This window comes from Muscardinus avellanarius (genome assembly GCF_963383645.1).
Source record: "Muscardinus avellanarius genome assembly, chromosome: 3".
NCBI lineage: Eukaryota > Metazoa > Chordata > Mammalia > Rodentia > Gliridae > Muscardinus > Muscardinus avellanarius.
The window spans coordinates 2,305,538-2,321,754 of NC_137788.1; the positions used below are offsets into that span (position 1 = coordinate 2,305,538).

At 59.1% G+C, this 16,217-nt stretch overlaps 1 protein-coding gene across 4 annotated transcripts in view; it reads left to right on the plus strand.

The window, feature by feature from the left end:
- The window catches only part of TP73 (tumor protein p73), a gene marked incomplete at both ends in the record, with an annotated part of 46,485 nt that extends 33,012 nt beyond the window's left edge, over positions 1-13,473 (plus strand). For 2 of the 4 annotated variants that reach the window (XM_080691107.1, XM_080691108.1), the window contains 10 exons: positions 4,140-4,326; positions 4,780-4,895; positions 6,474-6,583; positions 6,950-7,092; positions 7,469-7,557; positions 8,727-8,854; positions 9,262-9,410; positions 10,143-10,281; positions 11,308-11,401; positions 13,135-13,473. In XM_080691107.1, coding sequence (XP_080547233.1) covers positions 4,140-4,326; positions 4,780-4,895; positions 6,474-6,583; positions 6,950-7,092; positions 7,469-7,557; positions 8,727-8,854; positions 9,262-9,410; positions 10,143-10,281; positions 11,308-11,401; positions 13,135-13,473 — 1,494 coding nt within the window. The remainder of the gene's footprint in view (positions 1-4,139; positions 4,327-4,779; positions 4,896-6,473; positions 6,584-6,949; positions 7,093-7,468; positions 7,558-8,726; positions 8,855-9,261; positions 9,411-10,142; positions 10,282-11,307; positions 11,402-13,134) is intronic. The other 2 variants (XM_080691109.1, XM_080691110.1) reach the window with 1 other exon arrangement.
- Positions 13,474-16,217: the final 2,744 nt, after the last annotated feature.

Here is a 16,217-nt window from a genome sequence, read left to right on the forward strand (position 1 = left end):
TGTGTGTGCACACGAATGTGTACAGAGGACCCCGTGACACGGTGTCAGGTCACCCCGATAGGGAGTGGAGCTGGATCAAGTGCCTGTTACCCAGGGCACAGAAAAGAGAGAGAGGGAGCTGGCTTTGCCCTGGGGTCAGCACTCTCAGTCTCACCCTGGGTCTTGAGTCTTTCTCTGTCAATGGCCGGGGCCAGGTAACTGCCCATCTGAGGCTGCTGGGCGCTCCAGCCCGGAGCCCGGCTCCTGCGCCGCGCGGGTACCAGGGACAGCTCCCCAGGCTCCTCCCCGAGGCGGGTCGTCTACGGTGCGGCCGGGCCAGGCCTCCTGGACCACAGGTAATTCTGTTTCCCGAGGCCCCGGGGGCTGCATCCAAGGCTGAGCTGGCAGACAGCCCTGCCTGGATTCACCGGGGCAGCAGGGTCCTTGCCCACCTCGGCCACGTGCGGGCGACTGGGGTGCGCGGCTGCCGCTGCCGCCTGAACAAGCGAAAGCCTCAGATCCCCAGCGGTCTGTGGGGCTGGGGCCGCCCTCGGGGGAAGGGCAGCAGGCTGGCAGGGACTTTGGAGCGTGTTGTTGAGACTCGACTGGCTGTCGGGGAGCCGCGGGGCCACTAGGGCCTCTGCCCGCAGCTCTGCTGCATCCCGAGTCCCGCTCCGTCTGTGTTGGAACACGGCTGGGAAGCCCAGGCGGCCCCCACTCCAGGCATGTCGAGGCTGCCCAGGAATGCAGCCCGCAGGGCCCTGTCACACCTGGCTCAGCCTGCGCCCAGCCTCTCTTGGCCCGGGGCCTCGGTGGGCCTGGTGACCCCATCTCAGGCCACCGGCTGAAGCTACTCTAGAAAGGATGGATGTGTGGGTGGTGAGGTCCCGAGAGGGGGCTGCAGGGGCGACCGGGCCACACCCCTTCATTCACTGCTCACATGGGGAGGGTACCCCCCAGTAACGAGAACAGCCTGGCACAGGCTGGCATGCCACCCAGCTGGCCTCTAGGTAGAGGTGTTACTCCTAGGAAGAGCTACAGAGAAGTTTGTCCAGGGTTTTTTTCTTTCTTTTTCTCTTTCTTTTTTCTTTTCCTTTCCTTTCCTTTTCTTTTTTCTATTTCTTTTTCTTTTTCTTGTTTTTTTTTTTTTTGCAGTATTGGGGATTGAATCCAGGAGCAGTCTACCTCTGAGCCACAACGCCCCTCAGCCCTATTTTTAATTATTATTCTTTTATTTTTATTTTATGTATTTAGCCTTTTTGGTACTGGGGATGGAATCCAGGGGCATTCTACCTCTGAGCTACACCCCCAGCCCTACTTTTTATTTTTTATTTTGAAACAAGGTCTCACTGAGTTACAAAGGTCCTCACTACATAGCTGAATTTATCTGCAGACTGCGATCCTCTGTTCTCAGCCTCAAGGTCTCACTAAGTTGCAGAGGCCTCACTAAGTAGCTGAGGCTGGCCACCAACCTGCGACCCTCCAGTCTCAGCCTCCCAAGTACTGGGATTACAAGCGTGCGCCACCACGCCCGCTCCCTTGCCCAGGGTTTCAGGGAACCCTGCAGACACCAGAGCAGGAACTGGGACTTCTGCGGTCATACCTCAAAGGCTGTTCTCGGAACACCTGTTCTCCCTGCACCCCCACCCCAAGGCCAGGCTGCTCACAGGGTGTCTGCCACCCGCACCCTCCCCTCATTTCCCTTAGGCAAGCCCAGACCTGGCACACACAGGCGCTCTCAAATGCTGAATGGGTGGCTCTCCAGCCCCGCGCTTGGCCCTGTGCCGCTGACCATGTTCAGGTCCCCGCACCCTGCTCTGGGGGCCTCCTCCACCAGGAAGCTCCTGTGGTCTGCCTCTCAGAGCATCCCTGTGGAGTGCCCGAGGTGACCCCTTGTGTGAGTTGAGCTTGCTCCGAAGCCTTGCCGGTGAGTGGGCTAGAGGGCTGGGTGTGGTGCCTGCAGGGCTTGGGAGGGGGAATCTGAGTTCTGTGACTTTACTTCCTCTGTGCGCCTCTCCAGGGGGCGGTGGGGGGTGAGACTGCAGGAAGTTCAGAGCCTAAGCGCGTTTGTTTATTTATTTAGGTACTGGGGATGGAGCCCAGGGCCACTCTACCTCTGAGCTATATATACCCTCAGCCCTATATTTTATTCTTTATTTTGAAACAGGGTCTCACTGAGTTGCAAAGGGCCTAAATAGCTGAGGCTGGCTTCAAACCCGCGATCCTCCTGTCTCAGCCTCCCAGATGCTGGGGTCACAAGCATGCCTAGTCTTTCCTGCACTTTAATCAGAGCGGAGGGTGCGTGCACGGCTGCTGCCTGCAGTGCTGCTCCCCGGCCGGTGGCTGGCCTTCTCAGCCTCTCCTTTCCTTTCCCTACTTTTCATGGCCCGTGTCTGCAGCTGCCTGCTGGGAGTACATGGGGCTCCTGCCAGCCCAGGGCCAGGGCCTTCTGGCTGCAGTAGTTGGGGTGTCAGGGCCCCCATCTTGCTTACAAAGGAAAGGCTCCAGATGGGGTTCTACCTGCTCCTTTCTGGGTTTTCCAACAGGTCCCTATGTCTGCCTCAGTTTCCCCCACTGCAGTGGGCACTTGGGGGGACACTTGTGGCTGGTGTAACTTGTGCTTCTGAGTCATCGGGGCCGGTGTGGTACAGAGGGCATGGGTTGGGGGAAAAGTTGGCCTCTGAACCTGAGCTTGGGAACTCCCCTGCTGTCCCCAGGGAAAGAGCATGTGAGGAGTGTTTAGTGGTCCCGGGAGCCAGAATTGGGGGTCGGGCAGCACAGAAACGGGCCTTTGTCCTCAAGTGGACAGTCGGGGCCACACCGCAGGACGATGGCCATCTCCACAGGTGGCTGGGTAGGAAGGGCGGTGTCCTGTCTTTCCTCGGGCAGGCAGGGTTCATGTTGACCCTGATGGGCATCTTGTCTTCTCAGAGCCCTGGCAAGGAAAATGGGTTTTGTGCTCAAAGAAGCCTTCACGGTGGTGCAAAGCAAGCTCTGCTGGATTCTGCCCAGCAGACAGAGGGTGTTGGAGTCACTGGGCAGCCGAGGGCAGCGTGTGAGAAAGTCAAGTTCTAGGACTTTTTTTTTTTTTTAACTGGGGGATTGAACCCACAGTGTTTTACCTCTAGCCCTTTTTTATTTTGAAGCAGGGTCTTGCTAAGTTGCTGAGGATAAATTGCAGAGGATATCTCAAACCTGTCATAGTCTTGTCTTTGCCCCCCAAGTATTGGAATTATAAACAGGAGCCACCACACCTGGCTCAAACTCTAGGCCTTTTAAAATAGACTCAAGCCAGGCGTGGTGGCGCACACTTGTAATCCCAGTACTTGGGAGGCTGAGACAGGAGGATCACGGTTCCTGGACAGCCTCGGCTAATTAGTGAGGCCCTTTGCAACTCAGTGACACCCTGTTTCAAAATAAAAAAATATAAAATAGGTCTGGGGGTATGAATGCCTCTGGGTTCCATCCCCAGTACTGGAAAAATAAATAAGTAAGTAAGTAAATAAATAAATAAATAAATAAATAAATAAATAAAAACAGACTCAGCTGGGCATGGTGAGGCACACCTGTAATCCCAATACTTGGGAGGCCCAGATAGGAGGTTTGCAGGTTCAAGGCCAGCTTCGGCAACTTAATGAGACTAAGCAACCTAGAGAGACCCTGTTTCAAGAAATAATATTAAAAAAACTGGACTAGGGTGTAGCTTGGCAATAAAATGCCTCTGAGTTCAATCCCTCGTGCCACATACACAAAAATAAATAGGTAGATAAAAATAAAGGCAGACTCCATGCCACAAACACCCCTCAGACCTCTGCCTCGGGGCCCCTGAGGTTGGCTGGGGCAGAGCCAGCTCCTGGACCATCCGTGCCCCGTCTCTCCAGCCTCTGAGACTCTTCCTCTTCCTCCCCTTTGCCATCCCTGTCCATAAGGCAGTCTACCTCCTCAGCCGGGGAGATCCAGGTCTCAACCAGCAGGTGGTTGCTGAGTGGGTGCCAGGCAGCTATGGCTGTCTCCACACTTTGCAGAAAGCCTGTCTGGAGGGACTGAGCAGAGGGAGATGTACATGGGCCGTCCACATCCGGCTCAAGGAAGGCGCTCCGGGTAGGGTCAGGGCATGGCGTCAGGGCTGCTGGTCTCAAGCTGGCTCCCCTCCCCTCCAGTACTCCCCGCTACTGAAGAAGCTCTACTGCCAAATCGCCAAGACGTGTCCCATCCAGATCAAGGTGTCCACACCGCCACCCCCGGGCACCGCCATCCGGGCCATGCCGGTCTACAAGAAGGCCGAGCACGTGACGGACATCGTAAAACGCTGTCCCAATCATGAGCTCGGGAGAGATTTCAATGAAGGTGAGTCCCCGCTCCCAGCCCCTGCAGCGTCACGAGGCCTGGGCAGCCCTGCCCACAGGGGAAGGCTGGCCAAGGTGGTAAGTGGGACTGCTAGTGCGGGCTCAGCCTTTCCCCGGGCCCCGTGTCCTCCCAGCTCTGGCTGGCACCATGGGCTGAAGTTCCAGGGCCGGGCAGGTGCTCTGGGAGGAAGCTGAGCGCCAGTGTTCTCCTGGGAGCTCTGTGGGGTGCCCTCCAGTGTGCCTGGCAAGGCCTAGAGCACAGCCTGGGGTCAGCAGGAGAGCTGGGGAGCAGAGCTGCTGGGCCAGGCTCGAGGGCACTGGGTGGCAGCAGGCCTGAGCCTCTCTGGACACCCAGGGGGCCAGACCTTGTGGTCTCAGTTCTGCTAGGAAGCGCCTGGCATGGGTAGTGGGACCAGGCTGGGCCCCTCTCTGAGGCAGCGTCCCCTCCCGGCAGGACAGTCGGCTCCAGCCAGCCACCTCATCCGGGTAGAAGGCAACAACCTCTCGCAGTACGTGGATGACCCGGTCACCGGCAGGCAGAGCGTGGTGGTGCCATACGAGCCCCCACAGGTAGGCCAGGGCCAATAGCGCCCCTGGAGCCAGCCTCGGGGGCCTGGCCTGCTTCGGTCGGCCGGATGGCTCCTTGCCCTGAGCTCCGTCCTTGTCATGGCGCCCTTCCCTCCTGGCATCTGGCACTGGCTTGTGACCACCTACTGTGTGCACTGACACTTCAGGCTGGGGTCCTGGCTTGGGCTCTATGGAGGGTGGGGGGGAGGGCCTGAGGGGCATGACCTTTGACCTAAGAGCAGCAGAAGGTTGGGGGGCAAGGCCATCATTCTGGGTGTGGTGGGGGCCCAGTTGAGTGAAAGGCGGGGGTGGGGGAGCAGAGCTTGAAAGACGCTGTGGGGACAGTGGTGGGATGGGGAGTCAGGACAGGAGACTCTCCAGAAATGACAGGTGATACCTCACACTTGAGTCTCAGACCAGCCCCGAAACCCCCCAGCCCTAGGTCCTGTGAGAACAGCCTCTTCTGTGGGTGGCCCCAGAGCCAGGGAGGGCGTGAGGACGCAGTCGCTGCCTGTGCCAGCGGTCTCGTGGAGAGCTGAGGTCTTCCCAAACCAGTGATGGCTTTGGTGTCCTGACCCAGGGAGATCATAAGAATGGCCTCTTTCGTGGTCCCAGGAGGCCGAGCAGTCACAAGTCCCAGGTTCAATCTCGGCTCTGTCCCGAACTCCTCAAGAAATGGAGGTGCTCTGGGGGTGGGGGTCTCCCCCAGACAGCAGTAGTCCTCCCTTCACAGGACTTCACACCCTTATGCCCAGATGAGCCCGCAGCGTGCAACACATACACATGTGTGCCACAAAGGCCTGTACACACACCCTTTCTAACACAGCCTCAGGGCTTGACCTCAGCCTGTGTCTGAGGAAATGGTCAAGACAAATGGACCGTGGACTCTGTGCCTCCCTGAGAGCAGAGACCAGGTCTGAGTCTTCTTAGAACACACAGCCAGCACAGGAGTTGGTGCTCAGTGCACCGCCTGGGCGGTGGATGGAATGAGGAGTGGATAGGTGGCTGGGAGGGTGGATGGATGGACGGACGGACGGACAGACATAGACAAACAGATGGCAGGTGGATGGATGCGTGCATGGATGATGGATGGACAAGTGGATGGATGCATGCCTGGATGATCACGGATGGGTGGGTGGGTGGGTGGATAGGGAAGTAGGTGGGTGGATGGATGAGTGGGTGGGTGGTTGATGAATAGATAATAGATGTATGTATGGATGCTGATAGATGAATGGAGGATGGATGGATGGATAGATGGGGAAGTGGGTGGGTGGATGGATAGATAGACGGATGGATGATCATGGATGGGTGGGTGGGTGGATGGATGGATGGGTAAGTGAATTCACGAGTGGATGAAGGTAGATGAACAAACAGATGGACGGATGGCCAGTGAGTAAATGGACGGAGGGATGAGTAGCTGGATGGATGCTGAGTAGAGGTGGATGAGTGCTGGCGGAGGGATGATAAGAGACCCACAGAGCAGCCCCGTCCCGTGTCTGTCCAGAGCCAGTGGGGCGGGCCCTTATCCAGCGGTGGGATCTTTGGGCTGACATCTGCCGTCTCGCTGCCGGCGCTGTTTAGGTGGGGACGGAATTCACCACCATCCTCTACAACTTCATGTGCAATAGCAGCTGTGTGGGGGGAATGAATCGGCGGCCCATCCTCATCATCATCACCCTGGAGACCCGGGAGTGAGTCTGCGTGGCTTGATGGTAGAGGTGGGGCCGGGACCGTGGGGGGCCTGTCGTGGAGGCAGGAGGAGCAGGGCCAGTGGCTGGTGCTGGGCCCTGGGAGTGAGCGGGAAGGGGGCTCTGCAGGCCAGGCTTCTGGGAAGGAGGACTAAGTACGCTTTAGCACTTAGATGCTGAGTGGGCAGGAGCTGAGCCCTGGGAGGGAGGCGGGGGAGCCGAGTCCATCACAAGCTCCTGGGTGGGCTAGCCTTGGAGCTTCGAGGGAAGAGCGCTGGCTGCCGTCACCCGGCCATCCCTGCGGGGTCTGCGGTGGGCAGCTTGGGGCTGCGTCCCGAGGCTCACCGCTCTGGCTGTGCCCACCTGCAGTGGACAGGTCCTGGGCCGCCGCTCCTTTGAGGGCCGCATCTGTGCCTGTCCGGGTCGCGACCGTAAGGCGGACGAGGACCACTACCGCGAGCAGCAGGCCCTGAATGAGAGCGCCGCGAAGAACGGGGCAGCGGGCAAGCGTGGTGAGTGCGGTCCCGGCCAGCTCCTGGGTGGCCCGCACCGCAGGAGGGAGTGGCTGTGCCATGGGGCTGGTGACACGGCGGCAGGGCATGGGATACCAGGACCAGGACCCTGAATGGCCCCCGGGAGCCCAGGGGCCTTCCTGGCTGAGCCGGACAACTCACGTGTCCCTGAGTCTCAGGCTGAGGGCACCTCAGAGGTCCAGAGCCTGCGTGGCACCCTGGGACCTGCTCCACTTGGCACTGGCACCCACCTAGGTCTGCCCTGTCCACACACTGCACCCAAGGGGGTTCACATGGGAGAGATGGGGCTCCATCCCCCCACCCCGGCCCTCTGCATGTGGCTTGGCTCATCTGGTCTTCCCGCCCGGCCCTCCAGCGTTCAAGCAGAGCCCCCCTGCCATCCCCGCTCTGGGCACTAACGTGAAGAAGAGGAGGCACGGGGACGATGATGTATACTACATGCATGTAAGTGGGTGCTCGCCAGGGGCCTGGGAGGGCGAGTCCTGCTGGCCCGTCAACTGTGGCACCCAGGCTGGGAGGCTTCCAGGCGCAGGCAAGGGTGGCCGCAGGGATCCCCACACCCATCCTGAGAGGCTGAGGCCAGAGGCAGAACCAGCCCGTAGAGAGCCAGACCTGATGGGTCCCAAACACAGCGAGGTCGGTGGCTCTGAATCAGGAAAAGCCAAAGCCCGCTTTAGAGCCCGGCGATAATCCCAGTACTACGGAGGCTGAGATGGGAGGATGGCAGGTTTGAGGTCAGCATGCGATAACTTAGTGAGACTCTGTTTCAAATGAAAAGGGTGAGAGGGTGCAGCTCCGAGGTAGACTGTCCCTGGGTCCAATCCCCAGGATCATACCTACAAAAGAGCGCACTTTACAACCAGGTGTTCACGTGGACGCATTTAGCAAGACATAGATCCTACCAGGGCGGAATTCTGTAGGAATCCCACAATCCTCAGTCTGGCAGGTGGCCACGCTGTAGCCTCCGTGGATAGGACCGCCGGCCGTGACCACTCTGGCTGGTGGCGTGAGTCGTCAGCTGATGGTGCTCCGATAGGATTTATCTTCCGTAGTAGGAGCTGTGAATGTTTTGTAGTTCTTCAGTGAGGCCCTCGGTGTTTTTTTGTGTTTTTTTTGGTAGTGGGGATGGAACCCAGGGGCATTCCACCTCCAAGCTACACCCCCACAACCCTATTTTTTATTCTTTATTTTGAAACAGGGTCTCACTACATTGCAGAGGGCCTCTCAAGTTGCCGAGGCTGGCCACGAACCTGCGATCCTCCTGTCTTAGCCTCCCATGTACTGGGATTACAAGCGTGCGCCACCAACCCAGCTGAGTCCCTTGTTTAACACCCCATATCTGTTGAGCAAGAAGAAGAGGGCGTGTTCCCTGGGACAGGGCTCCCACAGCAGGCCCGCATCTCTGTTCAGACCTGCTCATGGGGAAGAGGAAAAGTGGCCAGGGGAGGGGGGGCAAAGAGGGTCCTGAGCCTTGGGAATGCCAGGGAGCCCTGAAAAGGGGGAGCTGCTTTGCTGCAAGCCCAGCTCCCTCCGGGCTGTGGCTGCGGGGGGCGGGGCCAGGTGGAGTCGCGTGCACCTGGGCAGAGGGTCCGTGTCTCCATCTCTCCGCTCAGGTGCGAGGCCGGGAGAACTTCGAGATCCTGATGAAGGTCAAGGAAAGCCTGGAGCTCATGGAGCTGGTGCCGCAGTCCCTCCTGGACTCCTACCGGCAGCAGCAGCAGCAGCAGCTCCTACAGAGGCCGTGAGTGACCCCAGCCCACCCCACCTGGGCCAGGCCCCTGGGGACAGGCAGGCAACAGGGCCAGGGCAGCTCAAGGCTCTGCTCAGGAATTCCAGAAGCTTTCCGAGCAACAGCTGCCCTGGGGCCCTGGGCCACAGCCTTGGCTGCCTCTCCTTCCAAGAAGCCTTGTATGTCACTGAGTGGGGTGGTAGGGAAGGGGTCAGGGCACCATCAGCCCACCAAGGTCACGGGCACAAGTCGGCCCCCACAGCAGACATCCTGCTGGAGATCAGAGGGAGCTGGCTGGCTGGCTGCCGTCGCTGGCGGGAGGCTGGGTGGGGGTCTCCATCTGCCTGCAGGCGGAGGCGCCTGGGTGGGGACCAAGCCGCCCTGGCCGCCTGTGGATGTGAGCTGTTGCTTCTAATCAGGGGCCACCTGCAGCCTCCGTCCTACGGGCCTGTCCTCTCCCCCATAAACAAGGTCCACGGCGGTGTCAGCAAGCTGCCCTCGGTCAACCAGCTGGTGGGCCAGCCTCCCCCGCACAGCTCGGCGGCTGGGCCCAGCCTGGGGCCCATGGGTGAGTCCCCTGGACACTGGAGGCCCGGGAAGTGGGGCTGGGGAGACCCCGGGGTGGGCCTGGCCGGGGACCAAACTCAGAGAGGGGGAAAGATCCTTGGGGAACTTTCCCAATGGCTCCGGCGGGCAGCAAGGCCACGGCCCCAGATGGCTTGCTCCGGCCGATCCCAGCAGAGTGTGTGCCTCGCACCCCTGTGCCGACCGTGCCAGCCAAAGGAGCTTGGGGAGGTGCTTAACCTCACGGAGCCTGTTTCCCTAGCAGCAAAATGACAAGTGAAGGGCCAGATTCCCTTGTCTTGAGGATTAGATGGCAGGTCTTGTAGGCATGGCCCAGCGCGTGAGGCGAGCTCAGCAGAGAGGGGTCTGGGCCTCTCCTGGAAGATCTTTATGTGGGCACAACTGGGTATGTTTCTGAGCTGCGAGCGCCCCCTAGCTGTGTCCTGAGGCCCCAGCATAAGAGTCCTGACTCCTGGTGATACTCAGATGCCAGCTGAAATTACTAAAGTACTCTGTCCTCTAGTGACCGAGTGCTCCCGTGCCTTCCCCTTGGGGTCAGACAGGCCCCCAGTTCAGTGCTTGCTTAAGCTTGGCTGGCCGTGACGATGTCGTCCAGTCTCGCACTGCCAGGCTTGCTGCAGCCTGGAGCCTCTCGTGGTGTCTGGCCGGGGCCCGCCTGCTCCCGGATGAACGCCTGGTCCAGCTCGCTCTAACAGCCCGCCTACCCTCTCACCAGGCCCCGGGGTGCTCAACAGCCACGGCCACTCCATGCCGGCCAACGGCGAGATGAACGGCGGCCATAGCTCCCAGTCCATGGTCTCGGGCTCCCACTGCACCCCGCCACCCCCCTACCACGCCGACCCCAGCCTTGTCAGGTGTGTAGGCCACTGGGGGACCTGGGCTTGTGCCTTTGTCCTGTCTGTTAATTGTGTGTGGCTCCTGCTGCTGGGGCAGTCTCTGCATGCCGCCCGTCCCATCCTGCATTTGAATCATGTGGCTGTCCTGACTCATGTCCGCATCAGCCCGTAGAAGTGGAAACACGGTCACTTAGGGAGAAGGGCACAAAGCCGGGCGTGGTGGTGCAGGCTTGTCATCCCAGTACTTGGGAGGCTGAGACTGGAGGATCACAGGTTCGGAATCAGCCTCAGCTACTTAGTGAGGCCCTCTGCAAATCAGTGAGACTCTGTTACAAAAAATAAAGAATAAGCCGGGCGTGGTGGCGCACGCTTGTCATCCCCGCACTTGGGAGGCGGAGACAGGAGGATGGCGCAGGTTCGAAGCCAGCCGCTCTGGCTTAAGAGACCCTGTTTTCAAAAATAAAAAATAGGTCTGGGAGTGTAGTCCGGAGGTAGAAGGGCTTCCAGGAACCCCAGTACCACCAATTAATTAATTAATTAATTAATTAAGAATAAAGCTAGGTGTGGTGGCACACGCTTGTAATTCCAGCATTTGGGAGGCTGAGACAGGAGGATCGCCATTCACAGCCAGCCTCGGCTACTTAGTGAGGCCCTTTGCAACTCAGCGAGACCCTGTTTCAATAGAAAGAATAAAAATAGAGCTGTGAGTGTAGCTCAGAGGTAGAATGCCCCTGGGTTCTATCCCCAGTACTGCAAAAAAAAAAAAAAAGAAAGAAAGAAAAGAAAAGAAAAAAGAAAGAACAAAAAAGAAGGAAGGAAAGAAAAAAGAAAAAAGAAAGAAAAGAAAAATATAACACAGCCAAGTTCCTTGGCTGCTGCACCCCAGGGCGGACACATAATGTCCCACGGCAGCCACGGCTTGGCCTGTGGCGGTGACCGCAGTCACCCTCTAACAGGCTGTTCCTCCCCTGGCCAGGCCAGGCCCCACCAGGTGTGAGGTTCTCGGAAGTTCACACCCCTTCATTTCTCAAATTCTTTGTGCAGTTTCTTAACAGGATTGGGGTGTCCAAACTGCATCGAGTATTTTACCTCCCAAGGGTTACAGAGTATGTACCACCTGCAGAACCTCACGATGGAGGTAAGCACCCGTCCTTCCTCTTCCTGTCCCAAGGGCAAAGGACTCTCACTTTCTGGGTCAGCTGCTTCCTCCATGGCAGAGAATTTGAAACACCTGTAATCCCAGCATTCGGGAGGCTGAGACAGGAGGATCGTGGTTCGCGGCCAGCCTCAGCTTCTTAGCGAGGCCCTCCGCAACTTAGTGAGACCCTGTTTCAAAATAAAGAATAAAAAATAGAGCTGGGCGTGTAGCTCGGAGGTAGAATGGCCCTGGGTTCCATCCCCAGTGCTGCAAAAGAACCTCTCATTGGCCCGTAGCCAGGCTGCCTTTGATTATAGGGCTGGGCTGTTTTTACGGCATTAAGAATTGAAGGATGCAGAAGCCAGAGGGAGTCGGTCTAGTTCAGAACCATGTACACAAGGAGAAATTAAGGCTCAGAAAAGGCAAGTGCCTGGCCCAAAGCCACACGGCTCATACTACATAAGCCAGCCAAAGATTCTGGTGGAGAGTGTGTGCTGGAAGGATCCTCACAGTCATGAAAAACAGCCACGATGTGTTTCCGGTTCCAGTAAGAGCACTGGTGCCGGCATGGTGGTGCTCACTTGTAACCCTGGCATTCGGGAGGCTGAGCAGGAGGATCACAGTTCACAGACAGCCCTAGCTACTTAGTGAGGCCCTCTACAACTCAGTGAGCCGGGCGTGGTGCCGCACGCTTGTAAGCCAGCATTTGGGAGGCTGAGACAGGAGGATCGCGGTTCACTGCCAGCCTCAGCTACTTAGTGAGGCGCTATGCAACTCAGTGAGATCCTGTTTCAAAATAAATAAAAAATAGGCTGGGGGTGTAGCTCGGAGGTAGAATGCCCCTGGGTTCTATCCCCAGTAACACACACACACACACACACACACACACACACACACACGGATTAACAACTTAGTGAGATCCTATTTCAAAATAAAGAGAAAAAAAATAGGGCTGGGGGTGTAGCTCGGAGGTAGAATGCCCCTGGGTTCTATCCCCACTACCGCAAAATAAATTAAAAAATAGGTAAATAAATAAATAAGAATACTGGTGAGCATGTCAGCAGTAGTTTAGGATTGCCTTAACCCATGACACGCTCTTAGCCTGGAAGTTCACAGGACAGGGCAGTCGGCTTCATGATCCGGCGGGAAAGCCAGCTCTGTACCCCAAGCCCTCTGCACCCCTGCTCCAGAGGCCAGCCTGGAACCCCAAGCCAGAGATACAGACTTGTCAGAGGGAGCTCCCAGAGTGGCCATGCCTGCATGTCATGAACCCCTCCGCCCGTGTCCCCGTAGCCCATGAGGGGCCAGCTCAGGCAATCCTCACCTCTCCAGGGGGGCCTGTGGCCTGATGGGGTGCTACAGGGCACCAGCAGCTCATAGGGGAGCTGGCAGCCACTCTCATCTAAGGCACCAAGGGCGGCCCTGGGGCTGGGAGGCAGGCGGCCCTCTAGGGCCCAGGCTGGACGCCGCCCCAGAAGCCCCTCTCTGCAGTCTCCCCCGACACCCACATACGCTGTTTCTGAGAAGCCCTGCAAACCCGTGGGGTCGGACATTGCTCCTCTGGGCTACTCCCAGCTGTCCCATCCCCACCTGCCCCCCAGGTGACAGTGCCCCCCAGGGGCTTCCTTACAGGTGGGGTTTCCCGGGGGGAGGGGGGAGGGCAACTGGCCACCAGCAACATAGACCCACAGCTGTTTCTCCTGCCCCCCCAACGGGGGCTGGCACTCTTGCAGGACCTTGGGGCCCTGAAGATCCCAGACCAGTACCGCATGACAATCTGGAGGGGCCTGCAGGACTTAAAGCAGGGCCACGACTGCGGCCAGCAGCTGCTGCGCTCCAGCAGCAACACCGCCGCCACCATCTCCATCGGCGGCTCGGGCGAGCTGCAGCGGCAGCGGGTCATGGAGGCCGTGCATTTCCGTGTGCGCCATACCATCACCATCCCCAACAGGGGCGGCCCCGGCGGGGTGGCCGGCCCCGACGAGTGGGCGGACTTCGGCTTCGACCTGCCCGACTGCAAGTCCCGCAAGCAGCCCATCAAAGAGGAGTTCACGGACAGCGAGGGCCACTGAGGACCGTCCTCCCCGGAGCCCACAGGGGCCTCTCTTTCCCTTGTCAAAAACTGCCCTCTGGAGGCAGGGCCTTTGGGCTGTGCCCGGGGAGAAGGCAAGGTCCTTCTGACACCTGCTGCCTCTGAGCGGGCATGGCGGGCCTTCACTCCGTCACTGAGGCCACCCCTGGACAGCCTGGCTTGCCTGTGGGAAGCTTCTGGAGCTGCTCTGCCCGCACGTTTGCAAGGGCCAGACGTGGGTTGGACACTGAGGCAGGGCTGTCCTTGGCGGAGGGATGCCGGTGCCATCCTCCACCCTCCTTCCCCCATCAAACAAACCCTTCTCTCTGCAGATGGACTGCCAAAAAGTATTTTCTGAAGTCCTCCGTTTCTGGATAGCAGGGAGCAGCCAGGCGACTGCATCTAGCACACATTCTTTTGCAGATTCATGTCCAAACTGTGCCCTTGCCGAGGCGGGGCTGGGGACTCCTCTGCAGGACATGAGGATCGGCTCTGTCCCTGGCATTTGCCACTCGGCAGGGATGGTGCCGTGTCCTTCCTACTCAAAACAGAAATCAGAGCTGGCTGGATTGCAGGAGGGCATGAGCCCTCCCGGGGCGCTTCTGGCCTCTGCCTCCGGCGTGCTCTGGGGGCGCTGGCCACAGCCATGTCTCAGCGAGCCCTCTCACAGGGAGGGACAGCATGTTCCTAAACTCTAGAAGCTGTCGGTGTTTGATAAAGTGAGACCTTTTCTACACGGCGGGTCAGCTTCTGCTTCTGTCTCTGTGTTGCCTGTCGTCCTCCCCATTCGCTCCCTAAGCTCAGCCCCGCACATCCCTGGCTTTCCCAAAGCAAGCCTGGCTCGGAGAGTGGAGGAAAAGCCAGGCGGGGCTGCCGCTGGTCCCGGGGATGGCTGGGTGGAGGAGGAACTCACAGAGGGCCACGGAGGGCAGAGCAGGTGAAGATGGGAGCCACAGGTAGCGATGTTATGCTCTGCTCCCTGTGGCCGCTTTTGTGGGGAGGAGACAGTGCCCGAGGCGGCAGTCAGACACATCCGCCCGAGGCCGGGCTCTGTGCTGGGCAGCCTCCTCCTGCCCATGGGGAGGGCACCGAGGCAGGTGTAGGGGGCTGAGCCTTTGTGAAGCAACCAAGGGCTAGCGGGTTTAGGGGAGACAGCACGGGCCCACCTGAAGCGGCCTTCCCATCTGTGAGGACCCTTTGGCGCCCCGGGAGCCAGAGCACCAGCAGTCCAGGGCAGGGACAGGAGCCCACGCAGAACCCACAGTGTGTGGCGGAGCTGCCTGTCTACTCCAGCTGCCCGGCCTCCGCCCGGGCACCTGTGGGGTTTGGGCCATCAGCCCCTGCTCTCCTATCACTGGTGATCCCAGCACCAGCACTGAAGCCTCCTGGACCCATCAGGACCGGCTCCAGACCAGGAGGACAGCCCAAGCATCCCCGGTCCCCACTGACTAGCCGGCAGCAGTGTGCCCTGATGCACCGCAGCTGGCCCGCCCCACTGCGGGCTTTGGGGGAGCTTGGGTGTGTGGAGGGTGGGAGCAGGCATTGGGCCGCCAGAGATGCACAGCTGGGGGCCAGGGATGACCATTGGGGCTCTTCCAGCCGGTAACCACTGACCCAGAGGCAGGTCCTCCTGCTAAGCTTCTAGGGTCTTCCAGCTCCTTGGAAGTATGCACCTAACAGCGGGCATGGGCTTCCTGGGCACCGGGTGGTGACTGGCTGATGTGTTAGCTCACCTTACACCACCGGGGGGAGCTTTCTCTTCTTGTCTTTGCACAGATGGGGAAACTGAGTCCCGACAGGCTGTGCCCTGTGCCTCAGGGATAGCTGGCAGCGAGCCAGGCTGGCGGCTGGGTGCGTGCACCTGAGGTGGCCAGCCACAGCCCCCAGCTGTGCTCCGTCCCACCTCAGGAGCCACGCGGCCCACGGACCCGGCCCAGGGGCACTTGACTTTCAGAGTCACACGTGTGTGTTTCTCAGGCACCTTCCCTGCCTGCCCAGGTTGGAGAGGGGCTGTCCTGAGGGCCCCGCCATGCACTTTGGGAAGCGCTGCAGGTGGGTAGCATGGAGCTGAGGAAGACTCAAGAGATGAGGAATCCCGGCCAGATGCCCGAGGAGGGATGGGCGCCCAGAGAACACGCTGGAGGAGTGGCCGTCAGGGGATCCAGGCCCGCATCTCAGGCCCCACCCGAACCTGTCTGAGGAGCCGGGATCACCCTGGTGCCACCCATGGAGGATGTGCTAGGAAAGACAAAGCCCACCCAGGAGCTTTGCCATGGCTGGGAGGAGCTGCAAATTGCCAGGAACCAGCGTTCTTATGAGGTTGAATGAACCCCTTGGCCTAAAAACTCAAAAATCAAGGAAAAAACCAGTCTCTGAGGCAGAAGGTTTTCCGAGTAGTGCGAGGCAGCTTCCTGGAAGGTGAGGTCCTTGGAGGTCTAAGAGCCATCTGCTGAGCAAGGGCAGGAGGCTGAGGGGCGGGCCTGGGAACCAGGAGGCCCGCGGACAGATCTGGGCTCAGCCTGCGTGGTTTGCAATGGCTCCCACGCCCTCCTGGATCTGGCCACGTCTCACAGTGTTTGCGCCAGGCCAGGCCCCACCACACTCAGGGGGCACCACCAGCGCCATTTCGGACGTGGAGGAATCCTGCCCAGAGCAAGCCTGTGGCTGAGAACATGGTCGTGTTTCAGATGGTGAAAACACTCCAATTAGAGTTTCAAAAGAACACCATCTGCGTTTTTAATGTAA